The 19,788-nt window shown below is 39.6% G+C and overlaps 1 protein-coding gene across 1 annotated transcript in view; it reads left to right on the top strand.

Annotated features, from left to right (window-relative positions):
• The first annotated feature begins 2,916 nt into the window (after positions 1 to 2,916).
• Positions 2,917 to 19,788, top strand: part of LOC134585433 (serotriflin-like) — an 83,802-nt gene continuing 66,930 nt past the window's right edge. Inside the window, exons 1-2 of the mRNA XM_063440851.1 lie at positions 2,917 to 2,990; positions 16,832 to 16,894. Coding sequence (XP_063296921.1) covers positions 16,832 to 16,894 — 63 coding nt within the window. The 5' untranslated portion in view covers positions 2,917 to 2,990. The remainder of the gene's footprint in view (positions 2,991 to 16,831; positions 16,895 to 19,788) is intronic.

Here is a 19,788-nt window from a genome sequence, read left to right as displayed (position 1 = left end):
ATACTCCTCTAGAACCGAGTTTTCCTGAACCGACAAAGGATATACATGGCCCCTTGGAGGCATCGTCCCTGGTAAAAGCTTAATCTTACAATCAAATGACCTGTGTGGCGGCAAAGAATCAGCATTCTTCTTGTCAAATACTGCCTTTAAGTCTAGGTAAAGGTCTGGTATTTGTCTTTCAGTGACCTGAATAGGATTCTCCGGTATGTTAATATTAGCTAAGGGAGAAACCTTGCTTAAACACCTATCCTGGCAGCCCTGGCCCCACGAGAGTATCTCCCCTAACTCCCAATCAATAATAGGGTTATGTTTCTTCAACCATGAGTACCCTAGAACTATGGGAACGGAAGGGGACGAAATGAGCATAAGAGATAAATTCTCCACGTGTAGGATACCAACATTTAAATCAATGGGTATGGTTTCACGAAAGATAACAGGGTCTAGTAGTGGTCTACCATCTATGGCCTCAACGGCCAAGGGTGTCTCCCTTAGCTGGGTTGGGATGTTGTTTTTACTCGCAAAGGCCTGGTCGATAAAATTCTCCGCAGCACCGGAATCTATCAATGCCATAGCCCTTACTACTTCCCTCTCCCAAGTCAAGGAAACTGGTAGCAGAAGCCTGTGATCTTTATAATTAGGAGTAGAGGACAAAATAGAAACACCCAAGGCCTGTCCTCTAGAGAGACTTAGGTGCGAGCGTTTCCCGGACGGTTAGAACAGTTCGAGAGTAAATGACCTTTGGCTCCACAATACATACACAAACCCTCTCTTCTTCTGTACTGTCTTTCCTCCTCAGAGAGGCGGGTATACCCTATCTGCATAGGTTCAGGAAGCAAAGATACCTTGGAGTCAGGACTTGGAAAAGAGGGAGCTAACCTAAAAGAAGGTCTCCGATTCCTCTCTCGAGTGTTCTGTCTCTCTCTTAGACGTTCATCTATACGAGAGATGAACGAAATTAAATCTTCTAAATTCTCAGGGAGTTCTCTAGTAGCAACCTCATCAAGGATTACATCAGATAGGCCATTCAAAAATACATCCATATACGCCGGCTCGTTCCACTTGACTTCTGACGCCAGAGACCTGAACTCTAGTGCATAATCCACAAGTGTTCGGTTCTCCTGTCTCAGGCGCAACAGTAATCTGGCTGCATTAACCTTTCTACCTGGAGGGTCAAATGTTCTTCTAAAAGCAGCTACAAATGTGTTATAGTTATATACTAATGGGTTATCGTTCTCCCATAGTGGATTGGCCCATCTCAGAGCCTTCTCAATAAGTAGGGTGATAATAAATCCTACCTTTGCCCTATCTGTAGGATAGGAGCGAGGTTGCAATTCAAAGTGGATACTAATTTGGTTTAAAAAACCACAACACTTCTCAGGCGCCCCACCATAGCGTACTGGGGGGGTAATGCGAGAAGAAGCACCCACTGAGGCTACCTCTAAACCTGAACTGACAGGAGAAATAGGGGTATTACGTATCTCCTCTGGCGGGTTATTGGCACGAGATAATAGTGCCTGTAGCGCAATTGCCATCTGATCCATTCTGTGATCCATAGCTTCAAACCTAGGATCAGGAGAAGCAAGCTGACTGTTTGTACTTGCAGGATCCATTGGCCCTGTCGTAATGTCAGGATCGGGACAGGGATCCAACACGCAGCGTACAAACAGTAGCCAGATACGTATACCGGACCTTAGAATGGCCGGACTAACGTAAGTAGTACTGAGAGAATAGTCAAAGACAAGCCGAGGTCGAGGGTAACAGAAGGCAGGAGAGCGAGAGACAAGCCGAATCAAGGATACAGAAGTAAGCAGAGAAGAATAAACAAGCCGGGTCAAAACCAAAGGGGATAAGCAGAACACAAGCACTGAGTGACTAGAACAAGCTAGAACCACGACAGGGCAATGAGCTGACGAGAGAAGCTCCGTTAAATACCCTGTTCCGAAAAGTAACCACGCCTCTGAGGCGTCCTGATTGGTCCTGCAGCATTTGACTGACAGGTCGTTCCGGTAGTGTCCTAACGTACTTCCGGACGTGATGCTGTAAAAGGCAGTCACTCCCTCGCGGCCGGCTTTGCACGACCGGATAGACCGCGAGGAAGGAAGCCATCAGACCGTCCGGATGAAGGAACTGCTAAGTCTCTACCTCTTTCGGAGGTAGAGACCCCAGGTACCCTGACAGTTTCCAGTGTACCTACACTTTCATTTTTTGTTTTTTTTAGAATTGATGTACTTGAAAAAACTTTTGGGGTTGGTTTTGCATTCTTTAGCTATCAATTTCTCATTTTCTAGTTTAGCCACTTTAATTGCCTTTTTGCAAGCGTTATTGGCTTCCTTATATCTTAAATAGGATGCCTCTGATTTGTCTGATTTAAATGCTTCAAACTCCCTTTTCTTATTTTTAATCTCTTGTTTTACTTCTCTACTAAGCCACATTGGTTTTAATTTGTTTCTTTTATATTTATTACCCAATGGTACATACTGAGAAATGTACTTTCTAATATTTGTTTGAATAGTTTCCATTTATCCTTAGTGTTTTTATCACTAAGGAGTTTATGCCAGTCGATATATTGTAGAGCTGCCCTAATCTTATTGAAATTGGCTTTTTTAAAATTATATGTTTTAGTATACCCCACTTGCTTTTGCATTAGTTCCATTTATATTAGACTACAAAAAGCCTTAGTTATTCTAACATATTCATACATACAATTATAGACAAGGAGAAAAATAAACAGGCTTTGAAAATTAATCTCATGTGACAGATTTATCCTGTCTTGAATTGCGTACAGAAAGCAACTCCCATGTCATTCATCATGTAAAAAAAAAATATCATTACATGGTTTGTTGCATGGTTTAACATTATGGCATCCTTAACTTTAAACATTACCATTATATAGCCTACTGGTATAAAAACCAATCACGTGCATGAACTCATACTTGGCTAACTGTCATCGATAGATAAGGAGCTATTAAACAACTCCTGTTTCAGCAAAGGTAGAGTAAAAAAAAATACATTTTTAAATTATTAAATATTTCAAAATTTCTAGAAAATCTAATTCTTTTAAAAAAATCTACCAAATGTAGTGTTTTTAGTTTATATCAATACACATGCACACACATATAGAAATACACACATAAGAATGCCTATTTTATGAATCGTCCAAAAAAAGTTGTATTTGCATTTCACATAAAAACACATACATGCACATACATGTGTATACCCTCACAAATAGACACGCTCATAGTACATATTATAGTGTTACCCTGTAAAATATATATTTCAGTATGTACATTGGTATATGTACAAGTATTCATAACTTTGATAATTATTTACAATTATATTTTTCTTGACTTTGTCAAATAATAATTGTACATATCATTCCTGTACGTTTTCTTCTAATTGTCCTATTTATAGTTAAATCCCCCCCTCTTATAATATTGTAAAGCACTACCGAATCTGTTGGCAATATATAAATGGCAATTATAATAATGATAATAATAATAATAATAATAATAATAATAATAATAATAATAATAATAATAATAATGATATGTTATTAGTTAGAATACGGACAAAAAGGCTTCTTTACAAACTACCAAAAATAGCAAAACAGAAATAAATTTCATGTTTACAGTTTCTTCTTTTGGTTATGTATTGATCAAATGTATTTTAATGAATTAGCAAACATAATCTCAATGGAAAATAAAATATTACTGATCATTAAAATCTAATGAGTTAAAATATGATGCAAAGAAAGCTTTACTAATCATTTTGGAGTTTTTAATCTCAGTGTGATGAATTTGATAACTAAAAAGTAATAGCCATGTTTTATGCTGTTTAAAAGATATATATATTAGACCAAACATTTCGATTTCTAAATAACATAAATCTGTGCCATATTTCCTACATATTTTTGGGGTTTGCTTCATTCATTTTAGGTGTTATTTTCACTTTGAGATCAGTAATTAGTTTTAGACAAAATTACTTAACCTTTTCTTTACAAACTAAATTCATTAGAATTACCGACACCCATATTTCCAATATATTCTTATACTAGTCCAGCAAACATAATTAATGGCAAATACAAATTGCTGCCTACAAAAAAAAAAACACACAAAAAAAAAAACACTATTTAAATAGGCATACATTATTATGATTCACAGATATTTAAAAGGAAATTAGATATCTCAAATTCCTACAATCAGACAATGGCCTTTATTTAATTCATTTGGATAAGCTTTTCAATTATTTTAAATTTGTTAGAAAAACCCTCCTAATTATTTATCTACAAAGGTCATCATTAAGATCTAAGGGGCATTTTGTATATAAATAATTTGAAAAGTGTTTCTTACAGTTTGTGATCATTTGAAAAGATTATCCAAAAGAATTTAATCAACAAATGTTAGTTAGGTTTCAGGAATGAGGTGGCTTCTCACTTTATGGGGAATTCACACAGTAATGGATTTTGGCTGCTGAAACCTTTTGCCAAACCTTGAGAGTATTCTATCCAATTTACTCTTCCATTCAACTATTTTATTTCAACTTGAAGCTTATTGGAGATCCAAGACGAGGAAAGGGTACAGAAAAGGACAGGGGTGAGGAAGGGAGAGTTAAATGTACAATCTTATAGTCATGACAGTCCACTAACAATTACAGAGAATACTATTACATTCAAATTGTTCAGAACAGTGTAGAATCGGCATCTCTGTCTGTCTGAACCCTTTGTGGGGGTAGAGACCCTATGGAATAGGATCATTCGGTCTATCTATCGCCATTTAAAAAAAAAAAATTACATACATAATACACATAATAAATCCAGTTAAAGCGTAACGCATATGTAGGCATGCCACGTGCCAATTGTACCTCTGGGTTCACTGGAATAAACCTTATTGGATACTTGACTGAATAGACATTATTGGTCTGAACTGGTCAATATGTGTGATGTGTGCAAATTACTTAAAGATTTTCAAGTACATAGAAGGATATGGGATGAACTTGGAGAATGGGGGGGATCTTCCATGGTTTTGTCTTTTGCTTTGCGGGGCTATGAACTCTTCGTTAGAGGTGTTAAGTTTGGTCAGGGAAGGGGGTATAACTATATTGTCCGCAGCAGGCACAACCCTTAGAGTCCCGTTGTGGCATTGAGAACCTGAGGGCATTGTGATACTCATCTCTACAATATATAGGATATAACAGTATTACGGTATTGGGGTGGTTTGTGTTTAGGTACCCCATATTTGGTTGGTGGTGTGGCTCAGTTTCCCAACTCTTGTTTGGTACCACATCATCACCCATGTTCTAGTGTGGTAGTAACCATTGTGTGTATTTATTTCATGGACAGTAGGGTAGGGGACTTTCAGTTTTTAGCTATTAAAGTGGAAGTTGAAGTGAGTACCAAGTATATTATCTTTAGAATAGGCTTGAGTATGTTAGTGGGGAGTAATTTCAGTAGGAAGGTCTCTATCATGCATTCTATTCTGAGTCCAGTCACTGCCTGTATCATAGTCGCCACACCTTTCCAGAGGTCTTTTACCCCTGGGCATGCCCACCAAATGTGGAGCATTTTTTCTATGGCCATTGGCGATTGACATCTCCAGCTTTGGTTGCTTATATTAGGGTATATTGTAGCTAATTTAGCAGGCACCATGTACCACCTGTACAGTATTTTCCGAGAAGCCTCCATGTGTGAAGCACATGTAGTAAGGCTTATGTGTGCTGCAAAGATTCTGTTCCATTTAGCCAGAGTTAGCTTGTGACCTAAGTCAATTTGCCAGTCATTCATGAACCAGAAGTGTCCTCTGGGTGGTTATGTGTTTGTAGCATATTCACAGGATCTTACTAGATGGGATCAGATGCAGGCACATCTTCTCAAAGGAAGTGAGTATGATATACATTTTTGATCTTAGGCATTTTCAATGTTGTGTTTTCAGTTGGAGATACGGGAATGCTAGGGTATGAGGGAGCCCCTTTTCTGAATATCAGTGATGTATATGTGTTATTACATGTTGGTACCATTTTAAGTGACTGATTGTATCGTTGTAGATATGCAGTGTGCGTATAGGTGTCGCTTAAGACTACGGCTGTGCATTTGTCACCAAATTTAGGTGCTCATACCAGGCTTGAAAGAGTAGGCAAGTGGTTGGCAAAGCTGAAGGGGGCAACTTCAGAAGGGTTTTGTGTACCCAAATTGTTGCTGCAAGATCCTGTTGTCTGCAGAAGTGTCCCTCTATTTTTACCCTTTGGGGGGTGTAAGTTGTGGAGTGCATTCCTATGATATTTGTAAGGTGTGCTGCTTGCAAATAAGCTTTTAGGTTTGGGAAGATCAGCCCTCCTTTGTCATTTGGTTTCATAAACAAGGCCCGTAGTATACACGATTGTTTACCGCCCCCCCCCCCCCCAGCTAAATTTGATAAAAATAGATTGTAATCTTTTAAGGTACGCATGGGGTGTATGTGTAACGATTTTAATTCCTGCATTCTGGCCAAACCATGATAGGAGCTTATTTTGCCAATTATGAAGTGTGTTCTAAATCTATTTCTGTAGTTTGACATAATTCTGACAGAAGAGATACTTCTTCCTTTTGGTTATTTTGATTCCTAAGAAGATAAGATAATCTTCCCTCCAGTCATACCGGAATGCCCGTTTCAATCTAGTCTCTAAGTCTGCTTGTAAGTTAATACCCACAATAGCTTGGGGTTTGGCTCTGTTAATTTGGTAGTATGATTATTTGCTGTATGTGAGTATTTCACATTGGAGGTTTGATAGTGAAAGTAGAGGTTGTGTGAGTGTCAGTAAGATATAATCTGCAAACAAGTTCAATTTATAATCTCGGACATTTATCGATACTCCGTGGATGTTGGGGTTTTGTCGGATTTCTTCGGTTAGTGGCTCCAAAGCTAGTATATATATGAGCGGTGACTGGAGGCAACTATGGCGGTTTCCATTTGTAATAGGGAAGGGATTGGAGCAGAATCTTGAATTTTGGACCGCTGCTGTGGGTGGGCCCTATACAGGGTTTTAACCAAATAGATACAATTGTGGGGAAAGCCAAATTTGATTAAAACTGTTCGTAAAAAAAATTGAATCTGTCGAATGCTGTTTCAGCATCTAGGGACAGTAATGTTCCTTCTTGCTTGGATTGGTTAAGGATATGGTATATGTCTAGTACTTTATGCGTGTTGTCTGGGCCTTGTCTCCCTGCTACGAACCCCACTTGGTCCATGTGTATAAGGGCAGGAAGTATTGATTTCAGTCTTTTAACTATTAATTAATATTAATGTCTGAGTGAATTATAACTAAAATAAAATTGGTCTATAGGTATAGAAGAATAATAGCAAAAATTGTGAGCATGTTTATTTATTATGCTATTGATTCTGCTAGCTATATAGTAGTTACAGCACGTATTAATCCTTTCATTACCTTAAATGAATTCTTAGTTAATTTTGATTCATCAAATCTAGGAGTTCAATGGTGTTTGCTCTACTTATGAGCTTGAACTTAGAAATAATTGAGATGACTGGGTATTTGGTAGAAAAGTGTTTTCAGGTCCTCTGGGGTATTGCAAGATCAAGGTTTTATATGTTGCTAAGTCCTCTTCGACAGGATGATGGATTGTTGAAACTTATTGGCTTAACATAGGATACAATTTTATTAATCAAATAATGGCAAAAGTGCATTTGAAAGTATCAAATTAATTCTGCCATTCTTTTATATCATATTGCTATTTGAATAGTTTCTAACTATTTAAGTACTTTTTAAAAACACACAGCCTACTGTCTTCTTGGGTGAGTCTTCCCTAGATCTCCCATCTAATCACACTTTACTAATATCCATATTCCATGTAATACTTTACCCTCCCACTCTTTCACACACACAGCATTTACTAACTTAACTGGACTCATTCATCAAATATCTACCTCTCCTTCGCTCTGGTATGTTGTACTTCCTCCCATGCTCTTTTAATCCATACTCCTTGATTGTAAATTCCTTTGAGCAAGTTCATCGTCATCTCTTATGTCTCTTGTGTTTGTTAACGTGCTTTTGTCTGTCAGTTACTTATTGTTAAATATAACCATTGTGTAATTCTAAAGGTCTGAGTGTAATGTTGCCAGTATGCTAATAATAATAATAACAGATTCAGGAATTTAGTTGAATTTACAATTTAGATCATTATACAAGGTAATGTTTAGTCAAATCAGAGATTAATACTAAATGAGCAAACATAATTCAGAGTGATTCAGAATGTCTACCACACAATATCTCTTAAATTTGACCGAATGTTAAATGACCAAATCAATATTCAGGGTTTGATAAAACATCAAAGGTGTATTTTTAGTTGGACAAGGGCCATATTTTATATATAATGCAGGTTACATTAAGATTCATGAAGGCTGTCACTTTATTTGCTGATGTGGCCTCTAAACCTAAGACTGCAAAGAATAATGGATCATATATTCCAATACATTCTATCTGATTAATGTGGAGCTCCTATTCTCTCTGAGCTAGAAACTGAAATTGAGATTATAATATATTTGTGAGAAAATCTATATTTTTGTATTAAATAAAAAAATATATTGCTGATATGTTGTACTCTAAATGAAACAATTGTTACATAGCTGAAAAGAGACTTCTGTCCATCAAGTTCACATTTGTTTTTTTGCTATTGATCCAAAAGAAGCTAAAAAAACAAAACCGTTTAAGGCACTTCCAATTTCAAATTTTGCAACAAACTAGGGAAAAAAACCTTCTTGACCCGAGAATGGCAGTCAGATTAACCCCTTAAGGACACATGACATGTATGACATGTCATGATTCCCTTTTATTCCAGAAGTTTGGTCCTTAAGGGGTTAATCCTTGGATCAAGAAGCTAATTCCCTACATTGAAAAATTATATACTTGAATATTCTGTTTTTGCAAGCATCCATCTAGTTGCTGTTTGAACATCTGTATGGACTCTGATAAAACCACTTCTTCAGGCAGAGAATTCTACATCATTATTGTTCTTACAGTAAAAAAAACCTTTTATTTTCCTTAGACGAAATCTTCTTTCTTCCAGTCTAAACGCATGACCTTGTGACGTATGTAAAGTCCAGTTTGTGAATAGATTTCCACACAATGGTGTGTATTGGCCAATATATTTTTGTATAGTGTTATCATATCCCCTCTGAGGCGACATTTTTCTAAACTAAAGAGGTTTACATTTGTTAACCTTTCTTCATAGCTGATATGTTCCATTCCTTTTATTAATTTTGTAGCCCGCCTCTGCACTTTTTCTTGTGCCATAATATCCTTCTTTAGAACAGGTGCCCAAAATTTCACAGCATATTCAATATGTGGTCTAACCAGTGATTTATAAAGAGGCAAAATTATGTTCTTATCCTGAGAATGAATGCCCTTTTTCATGCATGACAATATCTTACTGCTGATTGACAATGCACATTGTTGCATAGTTTGTTGTCTATAACAATTCCCAAGTCCTGTTCGTGTGTTGCTATCCCTAATTTGCTTCCATTAAGGGTATACGTTGCTTGTGCATTCTTTACGCCCAAGTGCATAACTTTGCGTTTTTCAACAATAAATTTCATCTGCCATTTGAGTGCCCAGTCCCCCAGTCTATCTAAATCCCTCTGCAGCAAAGTAATATCTTGCTCACATTGTATTACTTTACAGAGTTTTGTGTCATCTGCAAACACTGAAACATTACTTTCAATTGTGTATTTGTGAAACTGTATGCTGACTATCGTCACATCCCTACATTATATGAGTAAATATTTGAAAGTAATTATGTTGTTATTAAAGTTCATCTTTTTGGAATATATTCAAATACTCCTTAAGCATGCATTCATTTATGAGGTTTGCAATCATGCCTTCAGCCAGAACAATATTAATTCAAAATGATCCGTTTATGTACACCACGTTTCATTTTTAAAGGTCAAGCAGGTATGCATTAAATAAAATACAAAATTATTTTTGCAAATAAATCTCAGGATTATGTCAGGATCATTTCACAAAGCTATGGACAGTACAGTAGCTTTTACTGAATCAAGTAATCAACTGTATGTCTATGTTGCTCTTCAAATAAGCACTTGCTAGATTCCGACATTTTAATAGTGGATGTAATAATTATCAATTTGAAAACAATCTCTATGTCCAGTTGAAATACTTTTTAAACTCTGCTGTTATTCCATAAATGCAATTTTTTCTCTTTTCATAAAAGTTGAAAAGTTCTGTAGACTATAATTAAGAATAAAGTTGTCAAAATCAACTCTGCCAATATTTTTGCAATTTTTTTTTGTTATACATGTGCTCAGATGAAACAATGAAAATGATTGAGGCAGAAGAGAAAATAATAATCTACCGGACACTCAAAATGTTCAAACGAGAGGCAGGTTTATTGGGTCAAAAAGTGACACGGGCAACATTTTGACCTCATCGAGGTCTTTATTAAGCTAACACCACATGTAAAACACAATGTATTTATACCTTAATGTTCTATCAATAACAATGCCATTAGACAACCATCAATTGTGTATACACAACAATGATACAATATATCACACAAAAATGACTTAAAGCATGTGTCAATTAGAGGAATGGTAGCAAAATTAAATAAAAATAAATATAAAAAAAAATGCTGATCAAGATCATAAGAACACGTTTCCTGTCCGCCTGCACTTAAGATATATATACACATGGTGTTAGCTTGATAAAGACCTTATGTTAGGCTGAAACATTGTTGCTCTGTCACTTTTTTACCCAATAAACCTGCCTGTGGTTTGGACACTTTGATTGCCTGGAGGTTCGTTCCTCTTCTGCCTTATCGTTTTGGAATTTGCTGGTCCTGTTTCAGTACACCAGATGTCAACTGGAATTGAGTGTGGTTCCTCTCTTCATTTTAATGAAAATTATTGAATCACTGAATAATTCATCTGAGTTAAAGTTTGGATACCACGGAACCTTTACCTTTTGATGAGTCCTGGGGACAGGTGTAAAGAACGCTGTATAGATATCATTTAAAAACAGAAATGTTATACACTGTTTTGTCTATAGCAGTCTATATAACTTTATATTTCTGAAGAGAGAAAGGTTAATGAGTGAGAAGGAAACAAATGATTTGTGCATTTGAGAGTTGGTTTTAATACCTAATTTCCCCTTCATTATCAAACACCTTCAGAACTCTTCATCTCCTCATTTCATATCTTCATTACGTTCTCTATAATTTCTTTCTAATTATATTCTTTCCTTTCTTTGTATATCCCTTAATTATATTTTGGTTTCTCTTCATCTTAGCCTTGCAACCCCTTGTCTCTCTTTCACTCCTTTTGCCTTTGTCCTTATTTCTTAATTCTACGATGTCTACTCTCTCCTAATTGCATCCTCTCCTCCAATGTCTATTCAATTTAATTCTCTTCAGTTATTTCTTATTAAACTTTCTATTCTGTTCATTCTGTGTCCCCATCCACTTCACCTCATTTAACGGTACACTATAGTTACAGTCACCAAAACAAATGGCAGATAATTGAGCAGTGAGACTGCAGGGGCATGATCTATACACTATAACAGCTTCATTAAAGGATCACTATAGGGTCAGGACCACAAACATGTATTCCTAACCCTATAGTGTTAAACCAACATCTTGCCCTCCTGGATCCCCTTTGCCTCCTTAAATATAGCAATCTTACTTGTATTTCAGTCTGCTGCTGCTGGTTTTGCCCCTGATCTGCCTGCTTGGCTGACATAATCAGAAGAGGTGTTCTGAGCCAATTAGAATGCTTTAACATAGGAAAACACTGGATTGGCTAAGACTATCAAGCAGGCAAATCAGGGGCAGAGCCAGCACAAGCCAAACACAGCCCTGGCTTATCAACATCTTCTCCTAGAGATACATTGAATCAATGCATCTCTATGAGGAAAGTTCAGTTTCTCAATGCAGAGTTTGGAGACACTGAATGGCAGTGCTACACAGCACTCAGGTATGGCATAACTGGACGCTGAGGGGATTGTATGAAGGGGGGTTATTGTATGAATGGTTGTATATTGGTGTGTGTGTTAAATTGCTGTGTTTGTGTGTGGAAATAAAGTGTGACTTTATGTAAAGTGGTTGAAGCTTGTGTTTGAGTGAGAGTGTGCAAGCGACACTATGTGTGTGTTAGTGAATGTGTGCAAGTGACACTGTGTGTGTTAGTGAGGATGTGTGCAAGTGACACTGTGTGTGTGTGTTAGTGGGAGTGTGCATGTGACACTGTGTGGGTGTTAATGAGCGTGTGCAAGTGACAGTGTGTGTCTATGCCAGTGATATTGTGTGTTATATAGTTACATAGCTGAAAAGAGACGTGCGTCCATCAAGTGTGTGTTAGTTAGAGTGTGTCTCTTTTTCTTTTCCTGAATATGTGCTCACTGTGTCTCTCTCCTAAGTGTCTCCCAGTCTCTGTTTCCTAAATACCTTAACAATCTCTCTATCCTTTCTGTAAATGTCTCCCCAGGCGGTTTCCGTTCTCAAAATTTTTCACTGTGCCTCTGATTTCACTTAAAGGGGCACTATAGACACCCAGACCACTTCAGCTCATTGAAGTGGTTTGGATGCACTGTCCCAGGGCCTTTCGCCCTGCAAAAGTAATTATTGCACTTTTTAAGAAAATTACCGTTCAGGGTTAACTCCACCTCTGGTGGCTCTTCATAGGGATGTCCAGCGTCACAGAAAAACCCCATAGGAAAGAATTGAAAAGTAAAGTCGGACAAGAGCCAGCCCCAAAAAACATAATTTTCCTCGCACTATAGTTTCCCTTTAATGTCTACTCAGTGAATCTCTTTCCCTAAATGTCTCTTCACTGCAATTCAGAGTTTAGTAAATAAACTTCTTTGGGAATGTAGTTGCATTCATGAGGGGGCAGCAAAATGGATTGTTGCCTAGAGCGGCAAGAATCCTTGCACCAGCCCTGCTCAGGAAGCACCTCTACTTGCCATCTGAGATATCCTTAGGCTGTAATGTAAACACTGCATTTTCTCTGAAAAGACAGCGTGTACTGCAAAAAGCCTGAATGGAATGATTATACTCACCAGAACAAATACAATAAGTCTGGTGACTATAGTTACTATTATTATATTTTATTATTTATATAGCGCCATCAGATTCCGCTGTACAATGGGTGGACTAACAGACATGTAATTGTAACCAGACAACTGGACGTACAGGAACAAAGAGGTGGAGGGCCCTGCTCAATGAGCTTACATTCTAGAGGGAGTGGGGTATAGTGACAAAGGGTAAAAGTAGGGGTATGAAGTAGGTTGTTCGAAAAGTATTCACTGAAGGCCTAGTAGGTAATTTTTGACAGCTGCAGGAGAGGAGTCATGGGGGAGGGGGATAAAAACCGGCTAACAGTTTAATTGATATGCTTTCCTGAAGAAGTGAGTTTTCAATTATTTTTTGAATGAGTGGAGACTGGGTGAAAGTCTTATGGAGAAGGGAAGGGAATTCCACAGAAGAGGTGAAGCCCTGGAGAAATCTCAGAGGCGAGCATTAGAGGTGGGAGTATGGACAGAGGATATACGTAGGTCTTAGGCAGAGCGTAAGGGCCTCGACGGTACACAATTGTGTATTAGGTGATAGGTAGGTTGGAGCAGCATTACGTAGGGACTTGTAAGCAAGCTCCTGAATTTTAAATTGAGCCCTATATCTAACTGGAAGCCAATGCAGGGACTGACAGAACGGTCAGGCGTGGGAGGTGCGAGCGGCCAGGAAAATGAGCCTTGCCGCCGCATTCATTATAGATTGCAGCGGTGCAATCTGGGAACACGGAAGACCAATGAGAAGGATATTGCAGAAGTCAAGGCGAGAGAGAACAAAAGCATGGACCAGAACCTTATCCGCATCTGGGGTTAAATAGGGGCGAACGCGTGCTATGTTTTTGAGATGGAAGCAACAGGATTTGGCAATTGATTGGGTATGAGGGGTGAAGGAGAGGTTGGAGTCAAAAAGAACACCTAGGCAGCGGGCCTGCGAGGTAGAGAGACAGACACGGGAGTAGTAACACTTGAGGGAGGAAAGACCAGAAGTTCTGTTTTGGACAGGTTGAGTTTAAGGAAGTGAGCAGCCATCCAGTTGGAAATTAAAGAGAGGCAGCCAGAGACATGAGTCAAGATGGGCGGCGAGAGATCAGGAGAGGACAGGTAGATTTGCATGTCATCTGCATAGAAATGATAACGGAAGCCAAAGGAGCTGATGAGTTTAGCAAGGGAGGCAGTGTAGATAGAGAACAGTAGGGGACCAAGGACAGAACCGACAGAGAGTGGTTGGGGGGAAGAGGCAAAGTCAGAGAAAGAAACCTTGAAAGAGTGCTGGGAGAGGTAGGAAGAGCACCAGGAGAGAGCAGTATCCCGCAGACCAAAATTGCGGAGAATGCAAAGAAGCCGTTGATGATCAACAGTGTCAAAGGCAGCAGACAGATCAAGGAGAATTAGGATAGAGTAATGGCCATGAGATTTTAGTTTTTAGTTTCCCATTAATCCCCTGTTTAATTTGCTAAATACTCCAGCCCATGGATTTCTTTCTGATCTTTTGAAACAGTTATGATTCCCTCAAGATGGCTACCAAAACCATTTCGGACTCCCTCAGATTAAAGAGCTTGTAAAATATTTTGTGAAGCGAATAAAACCCTGGGCTTTTCTGATGTACTGGTGTTCTGATGACTTTCACACTGGGCCACACTGATTTTCCCATTGCTCAGAATTCCAGGTTTTGTCCACTTTATACCAGGTTACATTTATATATTAACCTTATCTACGTGATTTCCAGTTAACAATCCAGCATTTTTAAGGACTTTTGATCAGTCCTGCCATTAACTCCAGCATTTGAAGCTTACAACTTACAATTTCTGTTCTCAAATGTGCCAACAGATTCCATAACAATTTACAATATTATGAGAGGGGGCATTATTTAACTATAAATAGGACAATTACAAGAAAACTTAGAGGAACAATAGGTTGAAGAGGACCCTGCTCGCAATAGGACAAGAAATATCAATCAAATAAGGTGGGAGTGAAGCAGAACTGGAGGAGAGAGTAGGGTGCTGCCCTTTAGGAGAGAGCAAGAGACAGGTATGTAAGGTAGAGGTTACTCTTGGAGGCCATAAGCTTTAAAAGCTTTCCTAAAGAGATGGGTTTTAAGGCACTATGTAAATGATTGAAGACTAGGGGAGGGTCTGATGGGGTAGGCAGGCTATTCCATTGGAAGGGAGCCGCCCGCGAGAAGTCCTGCAAGCGTGAGTTGGCCGTACGGGTCCCAGCAGTGGGCAGGAGAAGGTCATGGGAAGAGCGGAGGGACCGAGAAGGGGCATACCTATGGATCTGTGAAGAGATATAAGAGGGGCTAGAATTGTTCAGTGCTTTATATGTATCGGTTAGCACTTTGAATTGACTCCTATAGGATACCAGGAAGCCAAAGTAAGGACTGACAAAGGGATGAGGTATGAGAGGACCAACTAGAGAGAAAAATCAGTCTGGCAGCGGCATTCATTAGAGACTGTAGTGGGGCAATACAGCTTTTGGGAGGGAGAGGGTTACAAAAATCCATGCAGGAAATTACTAGAGCATGGACAAGCTCCTTGGTAACATCTTTTGTAAGAAAGGGGCGGATGTGGGCTATGTTTTTAAGTTGGAATCTACAGGATTTGGCAACATACTGGATGTGAGGCTCAAAGGTGAGGCCAGAGTCAAGTATGGACTCTGGCCTCACCTTGGAGCCTCACATCCAGTATGCAAGGATGGACTTTTGTGGATACCGCTTGCAAGGATGGACTTATGTGGATACCACTAACTTGAAGGGAGAGCGAGAGAGGAGGATCAGTATTAGGAGGAGGAAAGACAAGGAATTCAGCTTTAGAGAGATTGAGTTTGGAATTGAGGAAGCAAGACACACGGGTAAAGAAAAGTCTTTCCAGAAGCTTTGAGGAAAAAGGGAGCAGGGATATGGGACGATAGTTAGAGGGGGAGGACGAGTCAAGAGATGTTTTTTTCAGTATAGGTACTACCGTGGCATGTTTAAGATCAGCAGGGACAATGCCAGAAGAGAGAGAGAGAGAGCAGTTGAAGATGTGTGTTAAGGAAGGCAAAAGACAAGGGGAGAGAGCTCTGATGAGGTGAGACGGGACAGGATCGAGCGGGCAAGTGGTGGAGCGAGAGGAAAGGAGAAGCGCAGTCACCTCTTGTTCAGTAGCCAGGGAGAAAGTCTGAAGGGTAGGAAAGGCATGATCTATGTGTGGTTGAGAAATAGAATGGCAAAGTGGGGAGAATTCTTTCCTTAGCTGCTCAATCCTGTCGGTCAAGTAGCATGCAAAGCTATCGGCTGTAAGGTTAGTTTAGGGGGTGGTCACAGCAGGGCGAATAAGAGAATTAAAGGTGTCAATGAGACAACTGGGATTGCGGGAGCATGAACTTATGAGAGAGGAAAAGTATGACTGTCTGGCGAGTGCAAGGGCTGCGTTGTATGAACACAATATGAATCTATTATGGAGAAAGTCTCTAGCATCTGTTCTATTAACTCCTATATTTGACAATTCTTCCTATTTGCCGATGCAATTTGTCTATGTGTGGCATCTGCTGCCATTATCTTTGAGACTGTTCATAGTAACATATGAACTAATTTGACATGTTTTTTGTAACTGAGGCACCTGAAATTAAGGCACCCATTCAAAACATCACATTTCTATAAAAAATAGCAAAGTGCTGTCAGATGTCCTTTACACACCAACGCTAATTGGCAGTCAAAATAATATGACTGACTTGCAGCTGTTTTTCTAATTGAAATGTAGTTAAAATCTTCATCTTTTTTCTTCCACAGATGAATTTGCTGGCTTGTGTGCTAATTTTTCTGACAACTGTACTACTACAAGTCAACTCTAAGGTATTTTCATTAATAATATAGGAATTGCCTTTTTTTTATTTATTTATTCTTTATCTTTGTTGTGCATCAATATCACATAGGTACAACATTTGTATAAGATTAAAAGCCATAGAGATAGGTATCCAGCAAATAATTCGAGAAACTGCACATGGATAAATGAAGGCAAAAGTAGCACAGTGTATAGAAATTGTAATATAACATGTGTACTAGATGACTAAACAGCAAGAATTATTGTTTTTAAAATAAGCAGTAGAAGCAGAATTGGCTATTGATGTGAGTGGCCCGGTCAAGAAGGATTTCTGCAACACCGACTCAGATTAGGGCATATTTCTCCTATTATCTATTTAACATCAGGGGCAAGATACAGTTCCACACAATAGTAAGAAGCCAGAGAAGCACTGGCCCCAGGATCGCAGATCGACCTTGTGGCAAACATGCCTATGCCACATGCTTCTGGAGGAGCCTGCTATCTAGCCTCCTGCCCAAAGACTATGGCCCATATCTGAACAGGAGGTGGTTGCGCTTCTCTTTTCCTCTCGTTCCACCACATGTTCGCTTGATCCCATCCCCCCCAACTCATTAGATCTCTCGCACCTTGTCTGGTGCAGTCGTTAACGCACATCTTCAAATGCTCTCTTTCTTCTGGTGTTATCCCAGCTCCCCTTAAACATACTACAGTTGTACTTGTCCTCAAAAAGCCATCTCTTGACCCAACTTCCCCTTCCAACTATTGTCCCATATCCCTTCTCCCCTTTTCCTCAAATCTTTTCGACAGACTTGCCTTCACCCGTCTGACTTGCTTCCTCAATTCCAATTCTCTCCTTGGCCCTCTTCAATCTTCCTCTCCTGTCTCTCCTCTCACACCTCACCCCTCTGTCAATCTTTACACTGGCTTCCTGTACCCTACCGGTGTCAATTTAAAATACTAACCCTTACCTATAAAGCTCTAACCAACTCTAACCCCTCTTACATTTCTTCAGTGATTCATAGGTATGCCACCTCTTGGTCTCTCTGCTCTACTGGTGACCTTCTCCTGTCTGCTGCTCACACCCTTACTGCAAACTCATGCTTGCAAGACTTCTCAAAGGCGGCTCCATTCCTTTGGAACAGACTGCCTACCCCTGTCAGACTCTTCCCTAGTCTTCAGTACTTTAAGAAGTCCCTCAAAATCCATATTTTCAGGAATGCTTATGGCCTCCAAAAGTAACTTCTATCTCACAAACCTTCCTCTTGCTCTCTCCTAAAGGACAACACTCCATTCTCACCTCCAGTTCTGCTTATTTCCCACCATGTCTATCTCACAAACCTTCCTCTTGCTCTCTCCTAAAGGACAACACTCCACTCTCACCTCCAGTTCTGCTTATTTCCCACCATGTCTATTTGCTGTCTCCTCTAGACTGTAAGCTCATTTGAGCAGGGTCCTCAACTACCTATTGTTTCTGTTACACTTTGTTATTGTCTCATTTGGTAAATCCCCCTGTTATTGTAAAGCACTGCCGAATAAGCTGGCGCTATATAAATACCAATAATGATAATAATATTCGAAGACCCCGTTCAGATGTTAGCCTGCCTGGCCTCCCTAAGCAGCTTTGCCTTGGTGCCCCATTTTTGGCACTTTTCCTTCTTTTGAACTGAACCAAACAAAACCTCATTGGCTGCCGTTCGCATTAAGAAACACACAAATGGTCCTCAGCAGTACCTAGCTGCGACCCCTATGGAACTAATTTCAGTATGTGGACTTCGTGGTTCCCGTTTGCCTCAGTGGTACGTAGCCATGAATGTTATTGAACTATTTTCGCCATTTGGTGACCATGGCCGGGGGTTTTAAATGACTGCGACCCGCTAGGAGATCGCTTTTTGGAGGGAAGGTGCCTGAGACTAAGTGGAACAAATTCTCCCTGAGAGCAAGGCAGAGCACCCCGTATTTCGGCTGCAGGAGCTCCCGAAAGTTGACCGGCCAAAGCACATATTGCTCTGGGAAAAAGGGAGTGTAATAGCCGCTCACTAATATATTAAACAGAGGGTGTAAGGCGGGCAGCAGTGAACAATACAAGGACTCCTGGACCCTGTTGGCACATACAATACAAGAAAGAGACAAAGTAAACCACGCCCAATATGTAGATATAAACGGTTATACGTACATAAGTGTCCAAAAATATATTGCACAGTTGATCTCAAATATAAACAGAGTAAAACAAAATAAGAGTGCAATACAGTAGATATAATGTTTTAAGTGGTGGATAATTTAAAGGACCACTATAGGCACCCAGACCACTTTAGCTCAATAAAGTGGTCTGGGTGCCAGGTCCCTCTAGTGTTAACCCTGCAGCTGTAAACATAGCAGTTTCAAAGAAACTGCTATGTTTACACTAGGGTTAATCCAGCCTTTAGTGGCGGTCGCACTGACAGCCGTTAGAGGCGCTTCCGTGCTTCTCACTGTGAAAATCACAGTGAGAAGACGCTGGTCGTCCATAGGAAAGCATTGAGAAATGCTTTCCTATGGACTGTTTGAATGCGCGCACGGCTCTTACCGCGCATGCGCATTCGGTACTGACGTCGGCAGAGGGAGGAGAGTTCCCAGCGCCGAGTGAGCCTGGCGCTGGAGAAAGGTAAGTGTTTAACTCCTTCAGCCTGGCGAGAATGGGACCCTGAGGGTGGGGGGGGGGGGTGACCTAAAGACCCTATAGTGCCAGGAAAATGAGTTTGTTTTCCTGACAATATAGTGGTCCTTTAAAGTCTTTACCACTCACATTCTTATGAGCTTATTCAGAGCTCTGCTGTTTTTTTTGCATGTACGGAACAATCCCCATCTAAGGATTTATGTTGGTATGGTACCCTAAGATACCTAGGTCCTTCAGATAAAGTGCAATATGCAGAGCATATGTGAAGGCAAA

The sequence above is a fragment of the Pelobates fuscus genome, chromosome 2 (genome assembly GCF_036172605.1).
Source record: "Pelobates fuscus isolate aPelFus1 chromosome 2, aPelFus1.pri, whole genome shotgun sequence".
Classification (NCBI taxonomy): domain Eukaryota; kingdom Metazoa; phylum Chordata; class Amphibia; order Anura; family Pelobatidae; genus Pelobates; species Pelobates fuscus.
The sequence above is the reverse complement of the archived record's forward strand: the minus strand, read 5'-3'. Positions and strand labels throughout refer to the sequence as shown.